An 18,838-nucleotide genomic window follows, 5' to 3' on the forward strand; every position below is an offset into this window, starting at 1 on the left:
AGGCTGTGATCTGGCCCTGGCCTCCTCTCCCTGCCTGGCTTCTCTCCCTCCACTCCAGTTCCTTGCTGCTCCTGGAGCCCTCCAAGCCTTAGAGTCTTGGCCTTGGCACTTGCGATCGCTCTGCTGAAATACCACCCCCATCGCTCTTCCTGTTCCCTCTTTATTTTTTCCCAGTGCCTTTATCCCTAGCAACGTTACACGTGGGTCTGCTTCCCTATTTACTGTCTTCCCTGATGGAGCGTAAAACTCCTGGTGGGGAGAGCTCTGTTTTGTGCACTGCTGTCCTCCACTGCCTAGAACACTTCCCTGCCCATCACAGGTGCCCGACAAGTATTTGGGAATAAAGGGCTACCTCCTCCTGGGCAGGGAAGGCTTCGAGGGGACCGTGGCTCATTCCTATCTCTCAGTGCCTGGCTATAGTCTGGCACCCAGAGGCATTAAAGGTAAATGTGTCGGTTGAACAGACTGAACCTACTGCCCGGGTATATTCTGTGACCACCCAGGTCACCAGGGCAGCTTAACTGTCTGCTCTAGGGGCTGGTGCCAATAGACAGAGGAGACCCTCCCAGCAGGCTGCGGCCACATCGGCCAGGGTGGCTGAGTATGTCCACACCAGTGCCCTGCACAGAGCTATCTGTCACGCGTGTCAGGCTCTACAAGGGAATGGACCCCAGGCTCCCATAACCTCCTCCCCTGGGGGCTGCCTGGCCAGGAACCACCCTGCCCTGCAGGACTGTGGTTTGTATCCCCTCTCCTGACTCTGCCATATTAATGATGATGATGTTTTTATGTGACATTATATTAGCAAAGAGAAATGGGTAAGGCTGGAAGACATAGGCTCCAGGAAGAACATTTAGATAGAAACAAAAATCACCCAAGGCGTAGCCTATTACCACAGTATCCCCAGAGCCAAATACTAATGGTTGCATTTAATTTGATGATATAGTCCACAGAGACTTTTCTTAATCTGTAAAGAAAACAACACAAATGTTTTTCTCAGCTTCCAAAGAAACCAATATGGCTGTGGGGCAGGTCATAGTTCCCAAAGACGGATGCCGCAGGATATCCCATCCCACAAGAGGACCTCTTCCCACGCTCCTCTCCTTGAACCTGGGTGGAAATTTGTGACTACCTGGAATAACAAAATAAAGCAAAATGGATGATTTGCTAGTTCCCAGGCCCAGACCTTAAGAAACAGGCAGTTTCTACTTCCTGTCTCTTGGAATGCTGGCCCTTGGGACCAGCCACCATACTGTGAGGAAGCCCAAGGTAGCCCACAAGGAGAGAATAGATGGAGAAGCCATACATATGTTTTCTGACTGACAGCCCATCTGAGGTTCCAGCCAACAGTCTGCAACAATTCCAGACATGTGAATGAAAAAGCTTTCAGAAAATTCCAGCTGTCAAGTCACCCTCAGCCTTCAAGTCTTCCCAGGTCAGGGCCCATATATCCTGGCAGAGAGAGAAGCTGTCCCCATTGTGACCTTTCTGAATTCCTAGCCCACTGGATCTGTGAGCATAATAAAATAATTGTTTTAAGCCAGTAAGTTTTGGAGTAATTTGTTATGCAGCAGTAGCAGCTGGAATGTTCTGCCACATGGGTTTCTATGAAGATGAATTAAAGCAATATCCCCACTACCCCAAAGTACATTGTTTAAAACCACATCAGGTCTTCTGGCTGCATAAAATCTTTTTAGGGATTAGGACCTCTCCATTTTTATCAGGTCTGGGTTATCTGTTTGTTTGTTTTCCTCCAATAGGAATATTTTCCTTGAATCTTTCCATGATGGTTATTTCCTGGATCACATAAAGTTGTGTTCAGGGGCTGAGTGTTTCCAGGAAAAGGTTTCTTGGTGCCTCCAGAAGGACTAAAGATCTTTTTTACAAACTATTCTTGGAACCTAACAGAATGCTCTTACTAGAGGTTGATTAATAAAAGGTGATCAAGTCTGACCATGTCACTGCCCTTTAAAAAAGCCCTCATGGGCTTCCCTGGTGGCGCAGTGGTTGAGAGTCTGCCTGCCAATGCAGGGGACACGGGTTCGAGCCCTGGTCTGGGAGGATCCCACATGCCGCGGAGCAACTAGGCCTGTGTGCCACAACTACTGAGCCTGCGCGTCTGGAGCCTGTGCTCCGCAACAAGAGAGGCCACGATAGTGAGAGGCCCGCGCACCGCGATGAAGAGTGGCCCCCACTCACCGCAACTAGAGAAAGCCCTCGCACAGAAACGAAGACCCAACACAGCCAAAAATAAATAAATAAATTTATATTAAAAAAAAAAAAAAGCCCTCAAAGCCTCCTGTTCTCCAAGTTCAAAGTCCTGGGCACAGTATGCAGGGTGCCTGTGGTCCAGGCCTTGGCAACCTCTCTAGTCTCACCTCCCTCCTGCTCTCTTTGCATGCAATGCTCTACCCAGAGCAGACCACTAGCAGCTTAACACCCTGCAGTGTCTGCTGATGCAAGAGCATCGTGTCTTCTCTCAAATGTTCCAGAGCCACAAGCAGAGCTGACCACTCCCTCCTTTGCAAGCCTGCCCTGCTCTGCTGCAGGTGCTCCGTCATAGCACTGTTCGCACTACGCCGTACATCTTTGCCTGTGAATCCCAAAGGGCAGTGGCTGGCTCGGACTCTTCCCAGGAGCCGTAGCATCCATCCCCAGGCCAGGCACTGAGAAGGCAAGAACAAATGGCTGTTGAATGAATAAACGGCTGGTGGAAATGCCCACAGCCCTTTCTTAGGGATTTCCAAACACTTTACAAGGCCTCTTGGCCTCGGAGAAAACATACCACTCAGAGAAGTGGCCAGCTATCCAAGGAAAACACTGTCAGTGGAATAAGATGGACAGCTGCAGACATCAGGGCCCTGGTGGAACTAATGGCTTCCTCCACTCTTCCCAAACAGATGCCACACTTTGCTGCCACAGCCGGATGTAGAATGTTTGCTGTGGCCGACCGCTGGATGGGGTTCACTGTGACAAATGGCCAGACACGGTTCATTGAAGCAGTCTATTGGACAGGGTTCCTCGTTGGAAAACCAGGTATGTTTAAAAATGTTAATGTTTTGTTTGTTTTTAAATAAGAGCTGAGGGTGCAGTCTGACCTGAAACTGGTATTCAAAAAAATTCCCTGCGACAGCGCTGTGTAGCAAGCTCTGAAGTGTTTTTATCTCAGAGCATCTCTGAGAGAAGAAAAGGCAGATGGAGAAATTAGAACCCAGGATCCTCCAAGTCACACAGCAGCTCAGGGCAGAGCTGTAACCAGACACCACCTTCCAGACCATTTGACCTTATGGGTTTGGTTATCCCAGCTTTGTCCCTTCCCAGCTGTGTGATTTGGGCAACTGACTTGACATCTCTGGGCCTCAGAAAAATTGGACAATGGGGTCTCCTTTTCAGAACGGCGTGGCCAGTTCAGATGAATGTATACAAAGAGCACTCAGCAGGCACTCAGTACAAGAGAATTTGATATACCCAGCACACAGTAGGTGCTCAATGCACGGGGCTGTTACCATAAGGCTCAGTTCCAGCAGAGGAAGGCAAGGCTAGGATCCCTTACAGATTAGGCGGGCAGGAGGTATGGGCTCTCAGGAAGTCAGGACCAAGCTGGGCAGGCACTGTGATATTTTTAACGCACTTCTTGCCTCAGTGGGAAGAGCAAAAGCCAGAGCCCTGGCTGCTCACCCCAAGAGACACTAAATCCAACTGCTGCTATGGGAAGCTCCTGAGGGCAGACCCAGAGTCCCTCCATACTCTGGCTTCTACCTGCAAATTAGATAATTGCCCAGTACTATCCCTCCACTTCCAGGGGAAGGGTAAACATCCCTGTCCCATCAACGTTGGTCTTGTCCATGTAACCTGCTTTGGCCTCATGCTGGGTAGGGAATTAAAACTGGCTCTGACTTTAGGCTTAGCCATGAGACTTGCCAATGGGATTAGTGGATGTGACTTGAACAGAGGTTTGAAATAAGCTTGCAAGGGGGGGGCGGTTTGCCCTCCTGTGTGTCCACCTTTCACCTGGAGAAGAGCAAGTCTAAAATAACCATGAAGGTCCATGAAGGATGAGAGATAGGTGGAGCAGACCTGGACCAGCTGAGCACAGCCTAGATAAACCAAACCCCAGCCTATCTGCAGCTACATGAACGAGAAATAAATGCTCACGGTTGCCTGCCACTCACTGTGGAGTAATTTGTTACATGGCATTATTTTTGGAAATAGCTGACTGATATAATGCCCTTCCAGCCCTATTTCTTTTTTTATCCAAAAGCACTTATTTATTTGTTTATTTATTTATTCACTCATTCACTGGCCGTGTGGCATGTGGGATCTTAGTTCCCCGACCAGGGATTGAACCTGTGCCCCCTGCAGTGGAAGCATGGAGTCTTAACCACTGGACTGCCAGGGAAGCCCCCCAGCCCTATTTCTTAATGGTCTTGTCACGTTTTCCATACTCTAGCTGGACTACAGATTCTATGAGGTCCACTCTTTCTCGCCTTCCAGCCCTTTATTCAAGCTGTTCCTTCTGCTTGGAAGGCCCTCCTCTAACCCAAAATGTCTCCACAAATGTCCAAACCCAGTGTCTACTTTAAGTCTTGGAGAAAATGCTGCTTCCTCCATGAAGACATCCCTGATCGCCCCACCTGGACCTGAGGTTGTCCTCCTCTGAACTTTTATTGAAAGAATTGCTTTCAACTTTCATTATAGTAATCTGTGTCATCTGTGTCCTTTTCTCAAGTCCGTCCCAGGCAGTGAGTGTCTTCAGGGCTGAATCTAAGCCTGTTTAATCGAAGCCTGAAGAGCAAAGGCATCGTTGAGATCTACTGAACGATGCCCTCTGCCCACTGCCTCACACCTAGACGAGGAAGCCTCCAGGGAGCCAGTGACCTCACCAGAGGCTGTTCCTAATGTGGTGTGAGGTGTGGGGGGGTGTTGGGGGGCAGAGACCAACTCCATGGTGCTCTGAAATCCTGGCCCAGGGCAGACACCCAACCGAAGTTCACTTGTGGAATGTGAGATTCTCCTAAATGCCAACCACAGAGGTTAATAAGAACAACTGCAGTTCGCGCTTTGTGCCAGGCACAGTCTTCTACACATCTTTTTTAAACCTCCTGAAAACGCTATCATTGTCCCTCTTTTACAGATGAAGATTGAAATTTCAAGGAATTAAGTCACTTGCTCAATATTTATTCATTTACCCACAAACATACTTTGGAGTGCTCAGGATGTGCCTGATGCTGGAGAATGGACAGTCCTGGTCCCCACCCTCAAGGAGCTGAAGGTCTGGTGGGGGAGAAAGACACCAACCAGGTGTCACATGGATGACACCGAGTTACAAAGGACCAAATGTGATAAAGGGAAAGAGAGCGGGTGTACGGTCAGGAGAGGGTGGCATTTGAGCTGAGGCCTGAAGGAAGCACAGGAGGAAAGAGGGGGTTGGGGCAGGCCAGGCAGATGCACAGCAAAAGAAAGGAGTGGGGAAGTCTTGGCCTGTTTGTGGAGCAGAGAGGTGGAGTGGGGTGGTGAGAAAGAGGGAACAGACCACACAGGGCCTTGGCAGCTCGGGGAGGCTTGTGTGGATGGCTTAGGGAGCCCCCCATCTGCCTGGTGTTTTAAAGTGATACTCAAGCTGCTGTGTGAAGTGTCCTGGAGGGAGACCCCATGTAGAGTAATTCAGGGAGCTACCGATCTGGGTTGGTGAGCGCCCACTAGTCACTTAGGATGGGTAGGAGGGAGGCAGGGAGCACCTGGGCCTGTGCCTTGGGATCCCCTGAAGGTGGCTGGAGGCGCCCCCAGCTGGTGGGGAGCTGGTTACCAGTCCAGGGGCAAGAAGAATTAACCAAGAGCACAGGGCATCATCAGCCAGTCACCTCACTTCAGCCCCGTTGGGGGAGCCTCCAGCTGCCCTCTGGAAGCACCAGGGCCTCCCAGGCCCACGGATGCAAGGTCACAATGTCATCTTGGATATACATGGTGGCCACACAGAGCTATGCATTGATCATGGCAAACACAGCCTGTGGACCAGAGCCAAGAGGCACAGATGCATGGCTGTGATAACAAGATGACTGATGATTACTGGAAAGGGGAAAAGCAAGGAAATCAAAGAGGCCCTATTCACCCCAAGAAACATAAAGAGATGGCAGAGGCAGTGCCGGGAGAGCCTGGTACAGAGCTGCGCCCCAGCAGAGGGTCCTTTTAGTCGCTGGGATGGCTGAGCGGCAGGGAATGGGCCAGCAGAAAGGGCAGAGCCCTGGAGCCACACTTACTAGCTGCCTCAGTTTCCTTATCTGTACAATGGGGACAACCATACCCCATCCTGAGGGTTAGAGATCACACAGTGGATGCAGCAGCTGTTCCATGGCCAGCCTCAATTGAGCCTGTGTGGAGGCAGATGGAGGCACCTCTTTAAAAAGCTTCCCAACAACCCTATGAGGAGGGTGCAATTTGTGTTGCTCTTTTCCAGATGGGGAAACTGAGGCTGAGAGAGGTCATGCAAATTTCCCAAGGTGATGAATGGGGGAGCCAGGATTCAACTCAGGCCGGCTGCCTCGGAGGCTCCGTATTTCACTGCTGTGCCATGCTGCTCCTGTGCAATTTCTGGGAACTTGGCCAGGTTCAGAGGCTCTGAGAGGGCCCCAGGGAGGTGCCCACATCCACAAGACCCCCAGGCCATCTCCTCAGGGCCTGGCAGCACCTCCCACCTGTGGGCTGGAGCAGTGCCCCTCTATAGCAGGTACTACCTACGTGAGAGGAGCTGGTGCCTCTCCCCACAGGAGCCCCGCCCGTGATGCTCAGCCTCCAGGAAGCCTTCCCAGATCCCCTCAAGGGAGTGTCGCTTCCTCCCTGTACCATTCTGGGTCCCACTGCTGATCACTTGGCCAGGCCAACTCACAGGAGGGTCTGTGTTGCTCTGTCTCTCTCACAGGCAGGAGCCTGGAAGGCAGAGATCTTGTCATATTCATCTTGGAATCATCTACGTTGCTGGGCGCTCAGTAGGGTCTGAGTAAACGTATATGGAATTAATCTGGAGAGAGAACTGAGAAGGAGCCCGAGCAAGCATGAGCAGAGGCCAGACCAGCTCTGGCCCTCTCCCCATCAGGCCCACGATGGCCCACCTGATTCACCCTCAGAATGCAGGGAAGAGCAGGAGGGTGACTTGCCCTCCTCTACAGACCAGGGACCTCCACTTTCCTTAATCCGTAGGCCCCTTCCAGAAGCTGATAGAAGCCACCCCGACCCTCCCCTTAACTGAAAGAACACATGCATGCATTTTACACAGAAACTAACACAGGCTTCCCACTGGCAGACCTACCTGTGTTGACCACCTAACTTAGATGGGGGATCTCTGGGCAGATTTTTATTTCCTATAAAGGATGAGGTGAGGAATTTAGTTTGGAGTCAGGGAGACGTAGAACAAAATCCTACCTTACTATTCCTAGCTGTGTGATCTCTGGTTAGCTACTTTACCCACATAAGCCTCAACATCCTCATCTGTGAAATAGGGATAATGTCAGATAATGCATATTATTAGAGAGACTGCACTAATAGGTGGACAGGGAAGGTGTTTTTTTTCTTTAAATGTAAATCGGTTGCAGGAGGTGCCTCTGAGTCACCTTTCATTTAAGTTTATTTGATTTTTTTTATAGGCAGACGTGATAGTGGAAAAAGCACAGGCTTCTAGTCAAAATGTTTGACCGTTGGCTCTGCATATTACCAGTTGTGTAGTCACAACCACGTTGCTTAAGCTCTCTGAGCCATGAGTCTGCATCTATCAAAAGGGACTAATAACACCCCCCTTGAAGGTGTGGGTGGCTTGGATGTGGCACAGCGTCTGGCAGAAAGAGGGAGCAGGAAGGGAAGGGTCTGTGCATGGGCTGAACAGGGAGAGGCCCCTCATCCACCTTCCCACGTCCACCCACTCCTCATCCCTAGCATGACAGCCCTGAGCATGTTTCCTGGGTGAGAACTGCCTCTGTTTTAGATCTGGGGGCCTATGCAATTCACAAATGTAGCAAACGTGCTGCGGCCCAGAAGACAGCTCCCTCTGCTTCAGAGAAAACACACAGTTCATTTTCCTAAAGATCGAACCCCAGGAAGCCTTTCACTGCTTTCCCAGCGAGAGCAGTTCTCAGAACTTGGGAGGTGCCACCCTCATGCGACTAAACAATTAAAGCCCAAGTATTTGTCATTCTCAGCAAAGGTTTGTGAGGATGACTGAGAAAATGAGAAAAAAATCTGATTTCAGCAGCACAGTTTTCAGAAATATATGGTAATCCACTTTTGTCAATCCACGGAAGGCACAGCTCAAATCATTAAAAAGCCATCGTACTTAATCATGCATGGAGAAGGCTGGGCTATGCCTCTCAGATCATTTTCAAATGGTTTCAGGTTAACTTTCAAAAACTGACAGGCAAGCAGGGAGGGGATTATGACAGATGATAATCTGAGGAATTTCTGGTTCTGGTTCTCGGAGGATAAGGAGTTTATCTGAGAGAAAACTGCCACCCAGACCTCGGCATGGTGGCAATAGTGAGGGAAATTCCAGGATGGATCAGCTGTGACTTCTGCCCTCAGGGAGTCTGCAGCTGCTTTCTCAGAATGACAGCAAATTCAGAGCACACTATTAAGTAAGCAAATAATTGTGATGTATTGTGACAGGTGCTAATAAAATGTGGAAGTTTACCCAGTGATTAAATCTCAGCTGTGAACATACAGACCTGGGTTTGGAATTTGTCTTTGCCACCCACTGTGTGACCTCACGCAGGTTTCTGAACCTCTCAGAGACTTGGGTTCATCATCTATAAAGTGGGATGGCCAGCTCATAGGCTTAGGGGGTTATGTATGAGTTCATTCCTATAAAGCCTTTCACGTAGTGCCTGGTACACACTGAGCTCTCAGTCAATGCTGGCTAAGCAGCTAATTCTGCTGAAGGAGGCCTCACAGATGACCTCTGATTGGGATCAAGAAGGACAAGCAGGAGTCTGCAGGGTGGAGAGTTGGAGGAAGGACATTCCAGGCAGAGGGCACAGCACGTGCAAAGGCCCTGAGGTGAGGGGTTGGTCAGGGAGGAGCACAGGGTACATGGGGAGGGGTTCGAGGGAGGGAATGCTGCAAGCTAAGCTGGAGTCCTCCTGTGAAGGTCAGTGAATGCCAGGCTGAGGAGTCTGGACTTTATTGGAGGCTGGGGCAGTGTTTGTGACCTCAAAGGGTCAGGAACATCCTGTGTCTTCTTCCAGGTCTTAGTCCATGTTGGTCACTTGTTGACTTCTAAGTGACCACCTCCCATCAAACTCTGATCCAGGGTCCCCAGCCTTTGTTTAAGGAAAACACCCTCTATTAGGTCCAGCAAAGATCATGTTCCCCTTCTAAGGAAGGCAGAGCCGTTGTGGGGAAACTACTATACCTAGTCAGGAACTGCATTTCCCACCCTCCTTGCATTTAGGTGGGGCCCTATGACCAAGTTCTGGCCAATGGAATATGGGTATAAGTTACATACATATTGAGGCCTGGTCCATGAAACCCTCTGTGGGACCCTCCAAGGCTAAGGTGACCTTGGGAGTCACAATCTGAAGATGGAAGCTCCATCACCCTGGGTCCCTGAGTAACTGTGATGAGCAGAGCTCCCTCCTCCTCCCATCAATATGACTTTATGTGAGCAAGAAGTAAATATCTGTTCTCAATCCATAAAAGGTCTCGGGGTTTATCTGTTATAGCATCTAGCATTACCTTAAATAAATACACCCATTATACAGAATGACCTCGGGCATGTTATTTCGCCTCTCTGGGCCTCAGTTTCTCTAATGCAGATTTTTGTGAAGGGATAATAAGATGACAAATGTGAGTGGTGCTTTGCAAACAGGGAAGGCTACAGAGATGCCATTCACTGCTGGTGTTGTGGCTTTGGTCTCTCCGAGAGCCCGAAGGGGAGGGGACTTTGTACAGCCCCTGCTGAGGCAGGGGAGTGCAGCCAAGGTCTTGGAGAAGCTCCAGGCAAGGGGTCCAGATCTATCAGCAGATCCTGACCCAGACTGGAGACCCTCACTCCAGACTTTAGTTCTGCCCCTTGGCAGAGATGCTCCCCAAAGGGCTGAGCCCCCTGGGGGAGGGGCTGGGGCCTGGCTTCTGTCTCCTGGTGGCTCCCCTGGGAAGGAGTTGGCCCTGCCTCCCTGATAACTTGTTCCAGCCTCTCACAACTCATTAACAGGAAATTGCATGCCCTGCCAGGAAGATGCACGTCTGATTTTTCAGACATGTCAGGTAGACACTATTATCAAAACCTTGTCATTTCTCTGCGTAGCCCCACATCCTCCTGCTCTGGGGTTCTCCTGCCAGGTTCTGTGCTTGGGGCACACGCTTGTTCTCTCTGGAGATTTGAGAACCTCGTGCGGTTCAGAGTTCCGCCAGCCAGTCTGGCAGGGAGCAGGGGTTCAGGATGGAAGCCCGCATTGGTAGCTGAGGCTCACCCTGCACCCCACCCCTAAGCAGTCCTGCACTCCCAGCCCAGGACTGGTGCTGAGACCCCGTAAGAAGACAGGAGGAAGGCCTGAGCAGTATGTGAAGTGCTGAGCTGGATCTGAGCAACGACAACTTTAACAGGATCCTGGTCATTACATGTCCTTCTGCTGAGAGGGTTTCCTCACCCATAGCTTAGAGGTAGGGATGGAGAATGCCCCACCCTCAGCCTCTGGAGACTGGATTCAGGGGCCGGGCCACCTCATCCTCTACACATGGTCCCGCGGCCCCGTTCTCAGGCAGGTGGTTGCAGACACCGACCTCCTCTGTCTCCTGTGCTCTCACCTTTGCCCAATGTCCACTTGCCAGTGCTAGCTGGGGACATGAGAGGGCCTCTCAAATCACCTGACAGTAAAAACCATCAACACCCTGGGCCAGGCTCTATGGAGAGACAGAGAAGAATCAAAAACAACAAGGACAAAAAGCATCAATTTCCACAGTCTTTCACACAATAATTAACTTGTCTGAGCCTTACACCCACCCTGAGGGATGCCATTACCCTTATTCCACTGAGGAGGAAACTGAAGCTCATGGAGATTAAATCACTGGTGCTCAAGGTAACCCAGCTAGTGCACTAGGCAGTAATCTGAGCTGCACCCTATAAACGTCCCATAATAATCATGGTCACTTGTTTAGTAGGTCCTACATACCAAGCACCAAACCGAGCATTTTGTCAACTCTCCAGCAGAGGTTATAGTATTTCCATTTTCAGATGACGTCCAGAGGCTCAGAGAGGTTAAGCAACTTGCCCAAGGTCACACAGCAAGTAAGCAGTAACCATAGCCTTAATGCCTACAGTGTTGGTGCTCTCTCCCTATACCAGTTGCCTCACCAGCGAGAAGGGTCCCACTTAGGGAGGGCAGGGAAAGAGGCTACCAGATCCTATCAAGTGAAAAAGAAGCAGATAAAATTGCACACATGCTGGTCACCACTCCATTAAAAACTCAAGTGTGCATGGATCAGATGGGATGGGATCTGGTAGACAGTTGGGTGGGCGTCTCAGAGTGAGGCGGGGCCTGGCAACTTCTGTTAGCTCATGGTCTTCCTTGGCTGTATTTTTCCTTGTAACGATGGCTGAGGGTAAAGGTATATAGGAGCCAGGTGGGCACAGGTGTGGTGGCTCATCGTTTCCTTGGCCCTGGCAGCAGGGGATCCTCCCTCCCTCTCCCAGGTGCAGGAGCCACCTGGCCAGGTAACCTCTCCACCCCACCACATTCCAGACAGCCTTCAGTCTCAGGCAGAGATCCAAGCAAACCAGCGACCACTGCCTTGAGCACGTACAGCTTTTGAAATAGTGAGGACTTGCAGGAGAGGTACTGCAGCAGCAGCTATAGCCCAGGCAGTGTTAGAGAGGCCCCCATGCCTGCAGTCCTCCCACCACAGAGGCCAAGGCCAAGGAGCTGGCCTCCAACTACCCGCTAAAAGGCCCTTTGTGATGTAGCCCCTGCCCTCCTGGGCAGCTCGTTACCCACGTCTCCTTTCATGCTATAGCCACACTCAGTTCAGCATACTCTACGGCCATACCTCTGCCCAGGCTGTCGGCCCTCCCGTTCCGCCTGCCTATTCTTCAGCTCTAGAACCCAAGTCTGTTCTTCTTAGTTGTCCTGAATCCACCCCCCAGCTTTCAGACTGTTCAGAGTCTCCCACAAAAGTCATATATCTTAAACTTCTGTTAAAGCAAACACTTCAGGAGAATTCTTCTAGAACTCCTTCTGAAAGGCAGAGTGGGGTGGCGAAGGAGGATCAGGAGGGGGAGAGGGGCACTGAAAGGTGAGGTGGGATGGCCTGAGGACGCACTGCACACCTGTGCTCTGGGGGGGCCGCAGGAGGGCCTAGGAGGCCCTGGGCGGCTTTGCTCTAATCTGCCTAATCTGCCTCTACAACAGTTCCCGGGCTCTCACTCCACCGTGCCCTTGCACATGCTGTGCCCTCCACCTAGCCTAGAAGGCAGTTCTACTCTTCTCTGCCTGGGCAGCTCCAGCTCATCCTTCAAGGCCCAGTTGGATACTACCTGCTCTGTGAAGCTCCAGAGGTAGAGTCAGCTGCTCCTTCCTTTGTATTTCCAGCACTGCGTATCTCACAATTACATGTGGATACTTTCCTCTAGGAGGAGAACTCTTTGGGCCAAGGGACATGGCCAATTCACCTTTGCATCTCTGGCATCAGCCCAGAACTGCCCTAGAAGTGCCTCACAAATGAATGAATGAGCCTCTGTCTCTAAGATGCCAAGACGCCTAATCCCCACTTCCTGCTGGGCGTTCCTCTCCAGTCCCGAGAGAAGCAAACTGCACCCTTTGTCTTCCACCACGTTGGTATTGACCAGAGTTGGATTTTAATGGTGCTTTGACAAAAGGTGGCACCCACATTCATTTTCCTTGGCTAATTACATTTCCCAATTGAAATGCTTATCTCTGGGCTGGTGTTAAAGACATAATCAGTTTCCAGAATGGATTCAAAAGAGGTGAGAAGCAAGAAAATAATTAAGCTAACTCTTGATTGAATCAAATAATTAAGCAGATTAAATCAGTTGCCTGTGATCTACAGCCCAGCCCAAGCCTGGGGAGTGCATTTCTCTATTGGAGAGATCATTTCTGATTGTTTTAAAGATGGAAAGCATTTCCTCTGAGTAGTAAGTAAAGGACTGACTCTTTCAACTGAATACAAATCAGGGTAGCAGGACCCCAGCTTCCTGGTTTAGGCAAAGTTTTGTGGGTTTAGTAGAAGAAAGCTTGAAGGTGGGGCGTGCTCTGTTCCAGAGCCATACCTGCACACCCATGGCACAGAGGTTGCATTGACGGCCCTGGTTTCTCACTTCTCCCTGTGTCCATGCCCTCTGCCCCTCTGATCAGGGTTTCCTGCCCTGTCCGCTTACTCTGGGCTCAGCCATGTGGCTAACTTTAGCCAATGACAGCAAATGCGATGTAAGCAGAGGCTGGCTTTCTTGCCCCTTTGCCATCAACATGAGAACATCCTGGGACTAGACCACTGAAAACGAGAGACATGTGGAGCAGAGCTGAACTGGCCAGTTGTCCCAGTTGTCCAAGGGTCTCCTAGGTCAGCCCACAGTCAGCCGCCCCCATTCAAGATCAGCAGAGTCACTTAGCCGACCCAGCCTGGAGCTGCTAAACCCTGAAGACTCCCAGGCTAAATAAAAACTTAGTGTCACATGCCATTGAGGTTTGTGGGTATGTGTTATGCAGTATCACTGTGGCAATAGATAACTGATAAAGTATCCCTCAGCTTGGGTTGGCCTATTCTCCAGCCCCAGCCTCTAGAAGGTACCCTCTACCCTCAGCCAAGCGTCACTTAGAACCCTGGTATTTGAACAGTAAATATTAGATGAGTGAAAAAACTCATCTCATCCTCACAAAGGCTCCCGGGCAGCTGTCAGGAAAGGGAGCACTTGCCCCATGTTATAGATGATGATGCTAAGGCTCAGGGAGCCAAGCAATTAGAAGAACAAGAGGTGATGGTTAAGGAGAGTGAGTTAGATGAAAGCAGTAGCCTCTATTTCTACCCCCAACCCCGAAACTCCACTGAAACAACAGTATGAGATTTTTTTTTAAAGGCATCAATTCAGAAGGACAAAACAAACAGAGGAGAGGGAAGAGCAACAGTCTTGGCCTCTATTAAGGAGAGAGACATGTAGCACTGACCTAGCAAAGCCAGGAAAGCAGAATCTAAGCCAAGATGCTGAAAGCACATGCATTCAGGTCTACACCAGAGAACCTCACGGGGTCTGGAATTGGTGGCAACACCAGGCATCTCTGGAAGGATTTATTGAAAGTCAGCCTTAAAGGCAGTAAGACCCCTTTCCTTTTACGTCTACCCAGCCACGAAAATGTCTCCCTCTCATCCCAGCAGAAAACTAGGGGTTGAGACTTGGGAGGGAGTAAGACAGAAGGCCTCTGGACTGTGGGAGACCTGCCAGAGGCAGGGGCACCATCCCAAGAGCATGCGGGTTAGGGGAAGGTTTCTGGACTGCCCCACATTGTCCTTCAGCCCTCTGCCCACCTGGCTCTCAGCAAGCAGAAGCCAGGAATTCACTTTCAGATAGGAGAATGGAAACATCTTCAGTGCAGACTCCGACCAGCCGTAGAAAGCAAAAACCTATATCCAGAGTTCCCTGTCGCATCACCCTGCAGTGAGGCATCAGGCAACAAAACCCACTCACCGCATTGCGGGGTGGGGTGAGTGGGTGTGGGGCACACTGGAGCCCCAACCATCTTCTTTTCTGGCCCCCATTTAACATGCACACAGCCAAGGATCCCCAAACATTTGAGGGAAAACTCACATGTGCGATAGGCATACATATACCCAAACAATCAGGAAAACTATATTTAGAGGACACAGAGGCTCTGCAGGAAGAAGGAAACTACAAAAAAGTATCCTCAGAGAGACAAAAGAAAATGTTGCACCCATGAGATAAGATCAGGATGCTCAAAAAAGAACATTCACAAAGTAAAACAGAACTCTTGTTAATTAATACACAGTCTAACAGAAGAAAAAAAAAAAAAAAACCCTACAGAAGAGCTGGATGATAAATTTGAGGAAATTTCCCAGAGTAGAACCAAAGAGACAGAGATGAGGATGTGGAGCAACTGGAACTCTCAAACACTGCTGGTGGGGATGGAGAATGGTATATCCACTTTGAAAAAGACAGTTTGGCAGTTTCTTACAAAGTTAACCATACACTTAACACATGACCCAACAGTTTCACTCCTGGCTGTACACACAAGAGAAATGAAAACATACATCCACACAAAAACTTGTACATGATATACAAAACAGCATTATTTGTAATAGCCCCAAACTGGAAACAACCCAAATGTCCATCAACTGGTAAATGGAAAAAAACCAACTGTGGAATAGCTATACAATGGAATACTACTCAGCAATAAAAAGGCACAAACTATTATACATACGACAATGTGGATGAACTTTAAAAACATTATGTAAAGTGAAAGAACCCGACACAAGAGTACACACTGTATGATTCTATTTATAAGAGACTCTAGAAGGTTCAAACTAATCTAGAGTGACAGGAGGCAGATCAGTGATGGTCTGGGCCAGAAGTTGAAGAAGGATGAACTGTCAAGGGGCATGAGGGAACTTTCAGAGGTAAAAATATTCTGTATCTTGATTTTGGTGGTGGTTAATTTCTCAAAATGCATTGAAAGGTACACTTAAAACTGGGTGCCTTTTATTGTAAGAAATTGTACATCAATATAGTTGATTTGAAAGTGAAAAAAAAAAGATAGCGCTATTGATTCAATTGGGGTTAAAATCAAGGAGGTTTCATGGAGGAGGCAGTTTGTAAGCTTGGTTTTTAAAAATGAACTTGAGAGACATATGGAAGAAAAGGCAGGGACCTGTCAAGCAGAGCAAACAGTGTAAGTATGGTTGAGACTGCTAGTTGCCCCCTAATATCCATTCTCTCTTGATAGCTATAGAAACAGAAGCCATAATTCTATCCGAGCACATGGCCATGAGAATAAAGACTACATTTCCCAGCCTCTCTTGCAGCTAGGAGTAGGCATGTGCACAAGTACTGGCCAAGGGGATGTAACTGGAAGTGGGGTGTGCAACTTCTGGAGAGTATGTTTAAAGTGAAGGGACATTCCTTCTCTTCCCCTTTTTCCCTTTCTGCTGGCTGAAATGTGGACATGATGACCGGAGCCAGAGCAGCCACCTTGGACCACAAGGTAGAAGCCACTACTGAGAATGAAGGATGGACCCTGAGTCCCCAGTGAAGTGGAGTCACCACACCAGTCCTAGACTAACTACCTGGACTTGTAAGTGAGAAAGGAATAAACTTCTCTTTTGTTTAAGCTATTGCTATTTTGGATTTTCTATTAGTTCCAGTAGAATCCAATCCTAAGTAGTAAATTGGGCAAAGGCAAAGAGAGGTGACATGAACATGTCCCCAGTGTCACAGACTCCTGGATACCACCGTCATGATTTGACTGTACTGCTTGAGGGCAGGGCCCTGGTGTTCCTCGTTTTTCTGTTTCCAGGGCTTGGAACTCAGCAGGTGCTCAGGAAAAACACTGAGTTGGCTGGAAGACCACGGCATGGCTGAAGCCCCAGCATGATGTTACGGAATGAATGTTTGTGTGTCCCCAAATTTCATATGTTGAAACTCTAACCCCCCAATGCAATAGTATTTGGAGACGGGGCTTTTAGGAAATAATTAGAGTTAGATGAGGTCATGAGGGTGGGGCCCTCTGATGGGATTAGTGCCCTTATATGAAGAGACATCAGAGAGCTGGTGCATTCTCTCTCTCTCTCCCCCTCCTCCACTCCCTCGCTCTCGCTCCACAAGTACACAAAGAAGTCGCTCGAGATGTGAGCACACAGCAAGATAGTGACTGCCTACAAACCAAGAGAAGAGGCCTCAGAATGAAACCCACCTTGCCAGCACCTTGATCTAGGACTTCCCAGCCTCCAGAGCTGTGAGAAATAAATTTCTGTTGTTTAAGCCACCTGGCCTGTGGCATTTTATTATGGCCCTTGAGCAGACTAATACACACAAGAAAGACTATGTGTTTGCTCTCTGAGGGCAAGGTCTGAGCCCTCCTGTTCACCCCCATAATCCTTGCACCTAGCTCCAGAAGGCTTGTTGTGGGGTCTCAGGTATTTGCTGAAGGAAAGAATGAAAGACTGATGTAAGAGAAGTCCGAGGTTTCACAGGCCAGCATTTGCCTATCCTTTTGGTTAACAGGTCCCCAAACTGCTTTCTGGGGTACCTCCCCTCCTCCCTCACTTCTAGTCTATGTTCTTCTTGGGGTGGGACTGTCTAGATGCCCTGCAGTGGGGATGAGTGATCTAGACCTCAGCCAATCCATACCTTTCATCCCTCTGGACATAAGGATATGTTAGGGACAGACAGAGCCACAGGCCCAATTAAAGATTGTCAGAGCTAATCTTGGGACTTCAAGTGAACAATCTAGAAACAATCAAGAAAGTGGCACTAGCTCTTTTATACCACACACAAATTGAGTGGATGGAAGATAAAGTAGCTGTAGCCAAACTGCTATCATCAAGGAACAGCCGATCTGAGAATGAAGCCCACTGACAGAGAGTACAGCACAGAGACAGAGAAGGAGGAATTGAGTCTTAGTGACTTCAATTTGATGCCTGGATCAAGCTGTGCCTGAAGTCCAATCCTAGTGATTTCAACTAAGTAATCTAATTAATGTTTTTTTGGGGTTAAACCAAATGGGCTTGAGTCTTTGTCTCTTGCAACCCAGAGAGTACACACTAACACAATTGACCTTAAGGTCAATGTCACCCTTAAAATATGTCATCTTGGGAGCAGTGCTGCCATATAATACAGGGACCAGGGCACTATCGGGTTACTGCATTAACTCCACTTCCTTTCAACTGTAGCTGACTCTGAGAACTCACACAAGGTCTTGTTGATTCTTCCTGGTATGTGACATTGTAAACCAATCTCATGTTATCAGCATTGCAAAAATTCCCCTATAAAAACACAGGAGTCTAAAATGTTAATCTGGGAATTAGTGGACATTTATCTTCTTTTGGATCGGTATAATTTCCTCCCAGGTTTTTTATCTGCTTTCGGAGCCACCTCATTTATCTAAGCTTTCAAAAGCTCATGCAAAACACATAATGCACTTCAGCTGCAAAAATCAGTGCTTGAGGATGTGTTTTTACCAGGACTGCTACAGAAATTTTTCCCATTGCTTTTCAGAGGCCTTGTTACCAAAATTTTTATTCATGAATAAGAGCCAGAATAATCTCACTTATAAACAAAGCTTTTCCCTAACTATCAAATCAAGGAAAATATGTAATTTAAAAAATATATATATAAATATAGTTTTTTATTTTTCAAGGGGAGGAGATTTATATTAGTTTGGGGTTCAAACAACCCTCATCTTCCCTCCACCACCGAGACTGACTTTAATTAAAGACCATTTACCCTGGGAATGGATTGCTTGCTGCAATTTGTACCGAAGACACACATTTGCAGACAAATGGATTGCAGTCCTTAGATTTTGCTCAGATGACAAAAGAAGTGATTATGTTCCCTCGTCACTTCCTCACTCTGAAGAACTCTATTAAGGGAATAATTTGAACGGTCTCTCTGCTACTCTGCATTTTAAAGTGTGATCTATTTCAATGCCACCAACATTTTTCCCCTTTAAAAAATGAGTGATGTTTAAGAAAAAATGTCAGCTGGGTGTCTATTTGAGGAGGGGCTGCAGGAAACGAGAAGGTTTATATAACTCCTTCTGAAGCCCCAGTTGCTTGCAAGTGCATGGGTAACCTGTAGTTTTGTTTTGTGGCTACAAATAGCAGACAGAGATAA

General features: G+C 48.6%; 1 protein-coding gene across 4 annotated transcripts in view; it reads right to left on the reverse strand.

Moving 5' to 3' along the window:
- MAN1C1 (mannosidase alpha class 1C member 1) overlaps window positions 1-18,838 on the reverse strand; it is a 131,840-nt gene that overhangs the window by 38,764 nt on the left and 74,238 nt on the right. Inside the window, exon 1 of one of the 4 annotated variants that reach the window (XM_082366691.1) lies at window positions 12,515-12,673. The exons of the other annotated variants lie outside the window; for them this stretch is intronic. Within the exon in view, the coding sequence (XP_082222817.1) occupies window positions 12,515-12,638 (124 nt within the window). The 5' untranslated portion in view covers window positions 12,639-12,673. Of the gene's footprint in view, window positions 1-12,514; window positions 12,674-18,838 lie in introns of those variants that run through there. 4 annotated transcript variants of the gene reach the window in all.

Source organism: Balaenoptera borealis (genome assembly GCF_965194805.1).
Source record: "Balaenoptera borealis genome assembly, chromosome: 1".
Classification (NCBI taxonomy): domain Eukaryota; kingdom Metazoa; phylum Chordata; class Mammalia; order Artiodactyla; family Balaenopteridae; genus Balaenoptera; species Balaenoptera borealis.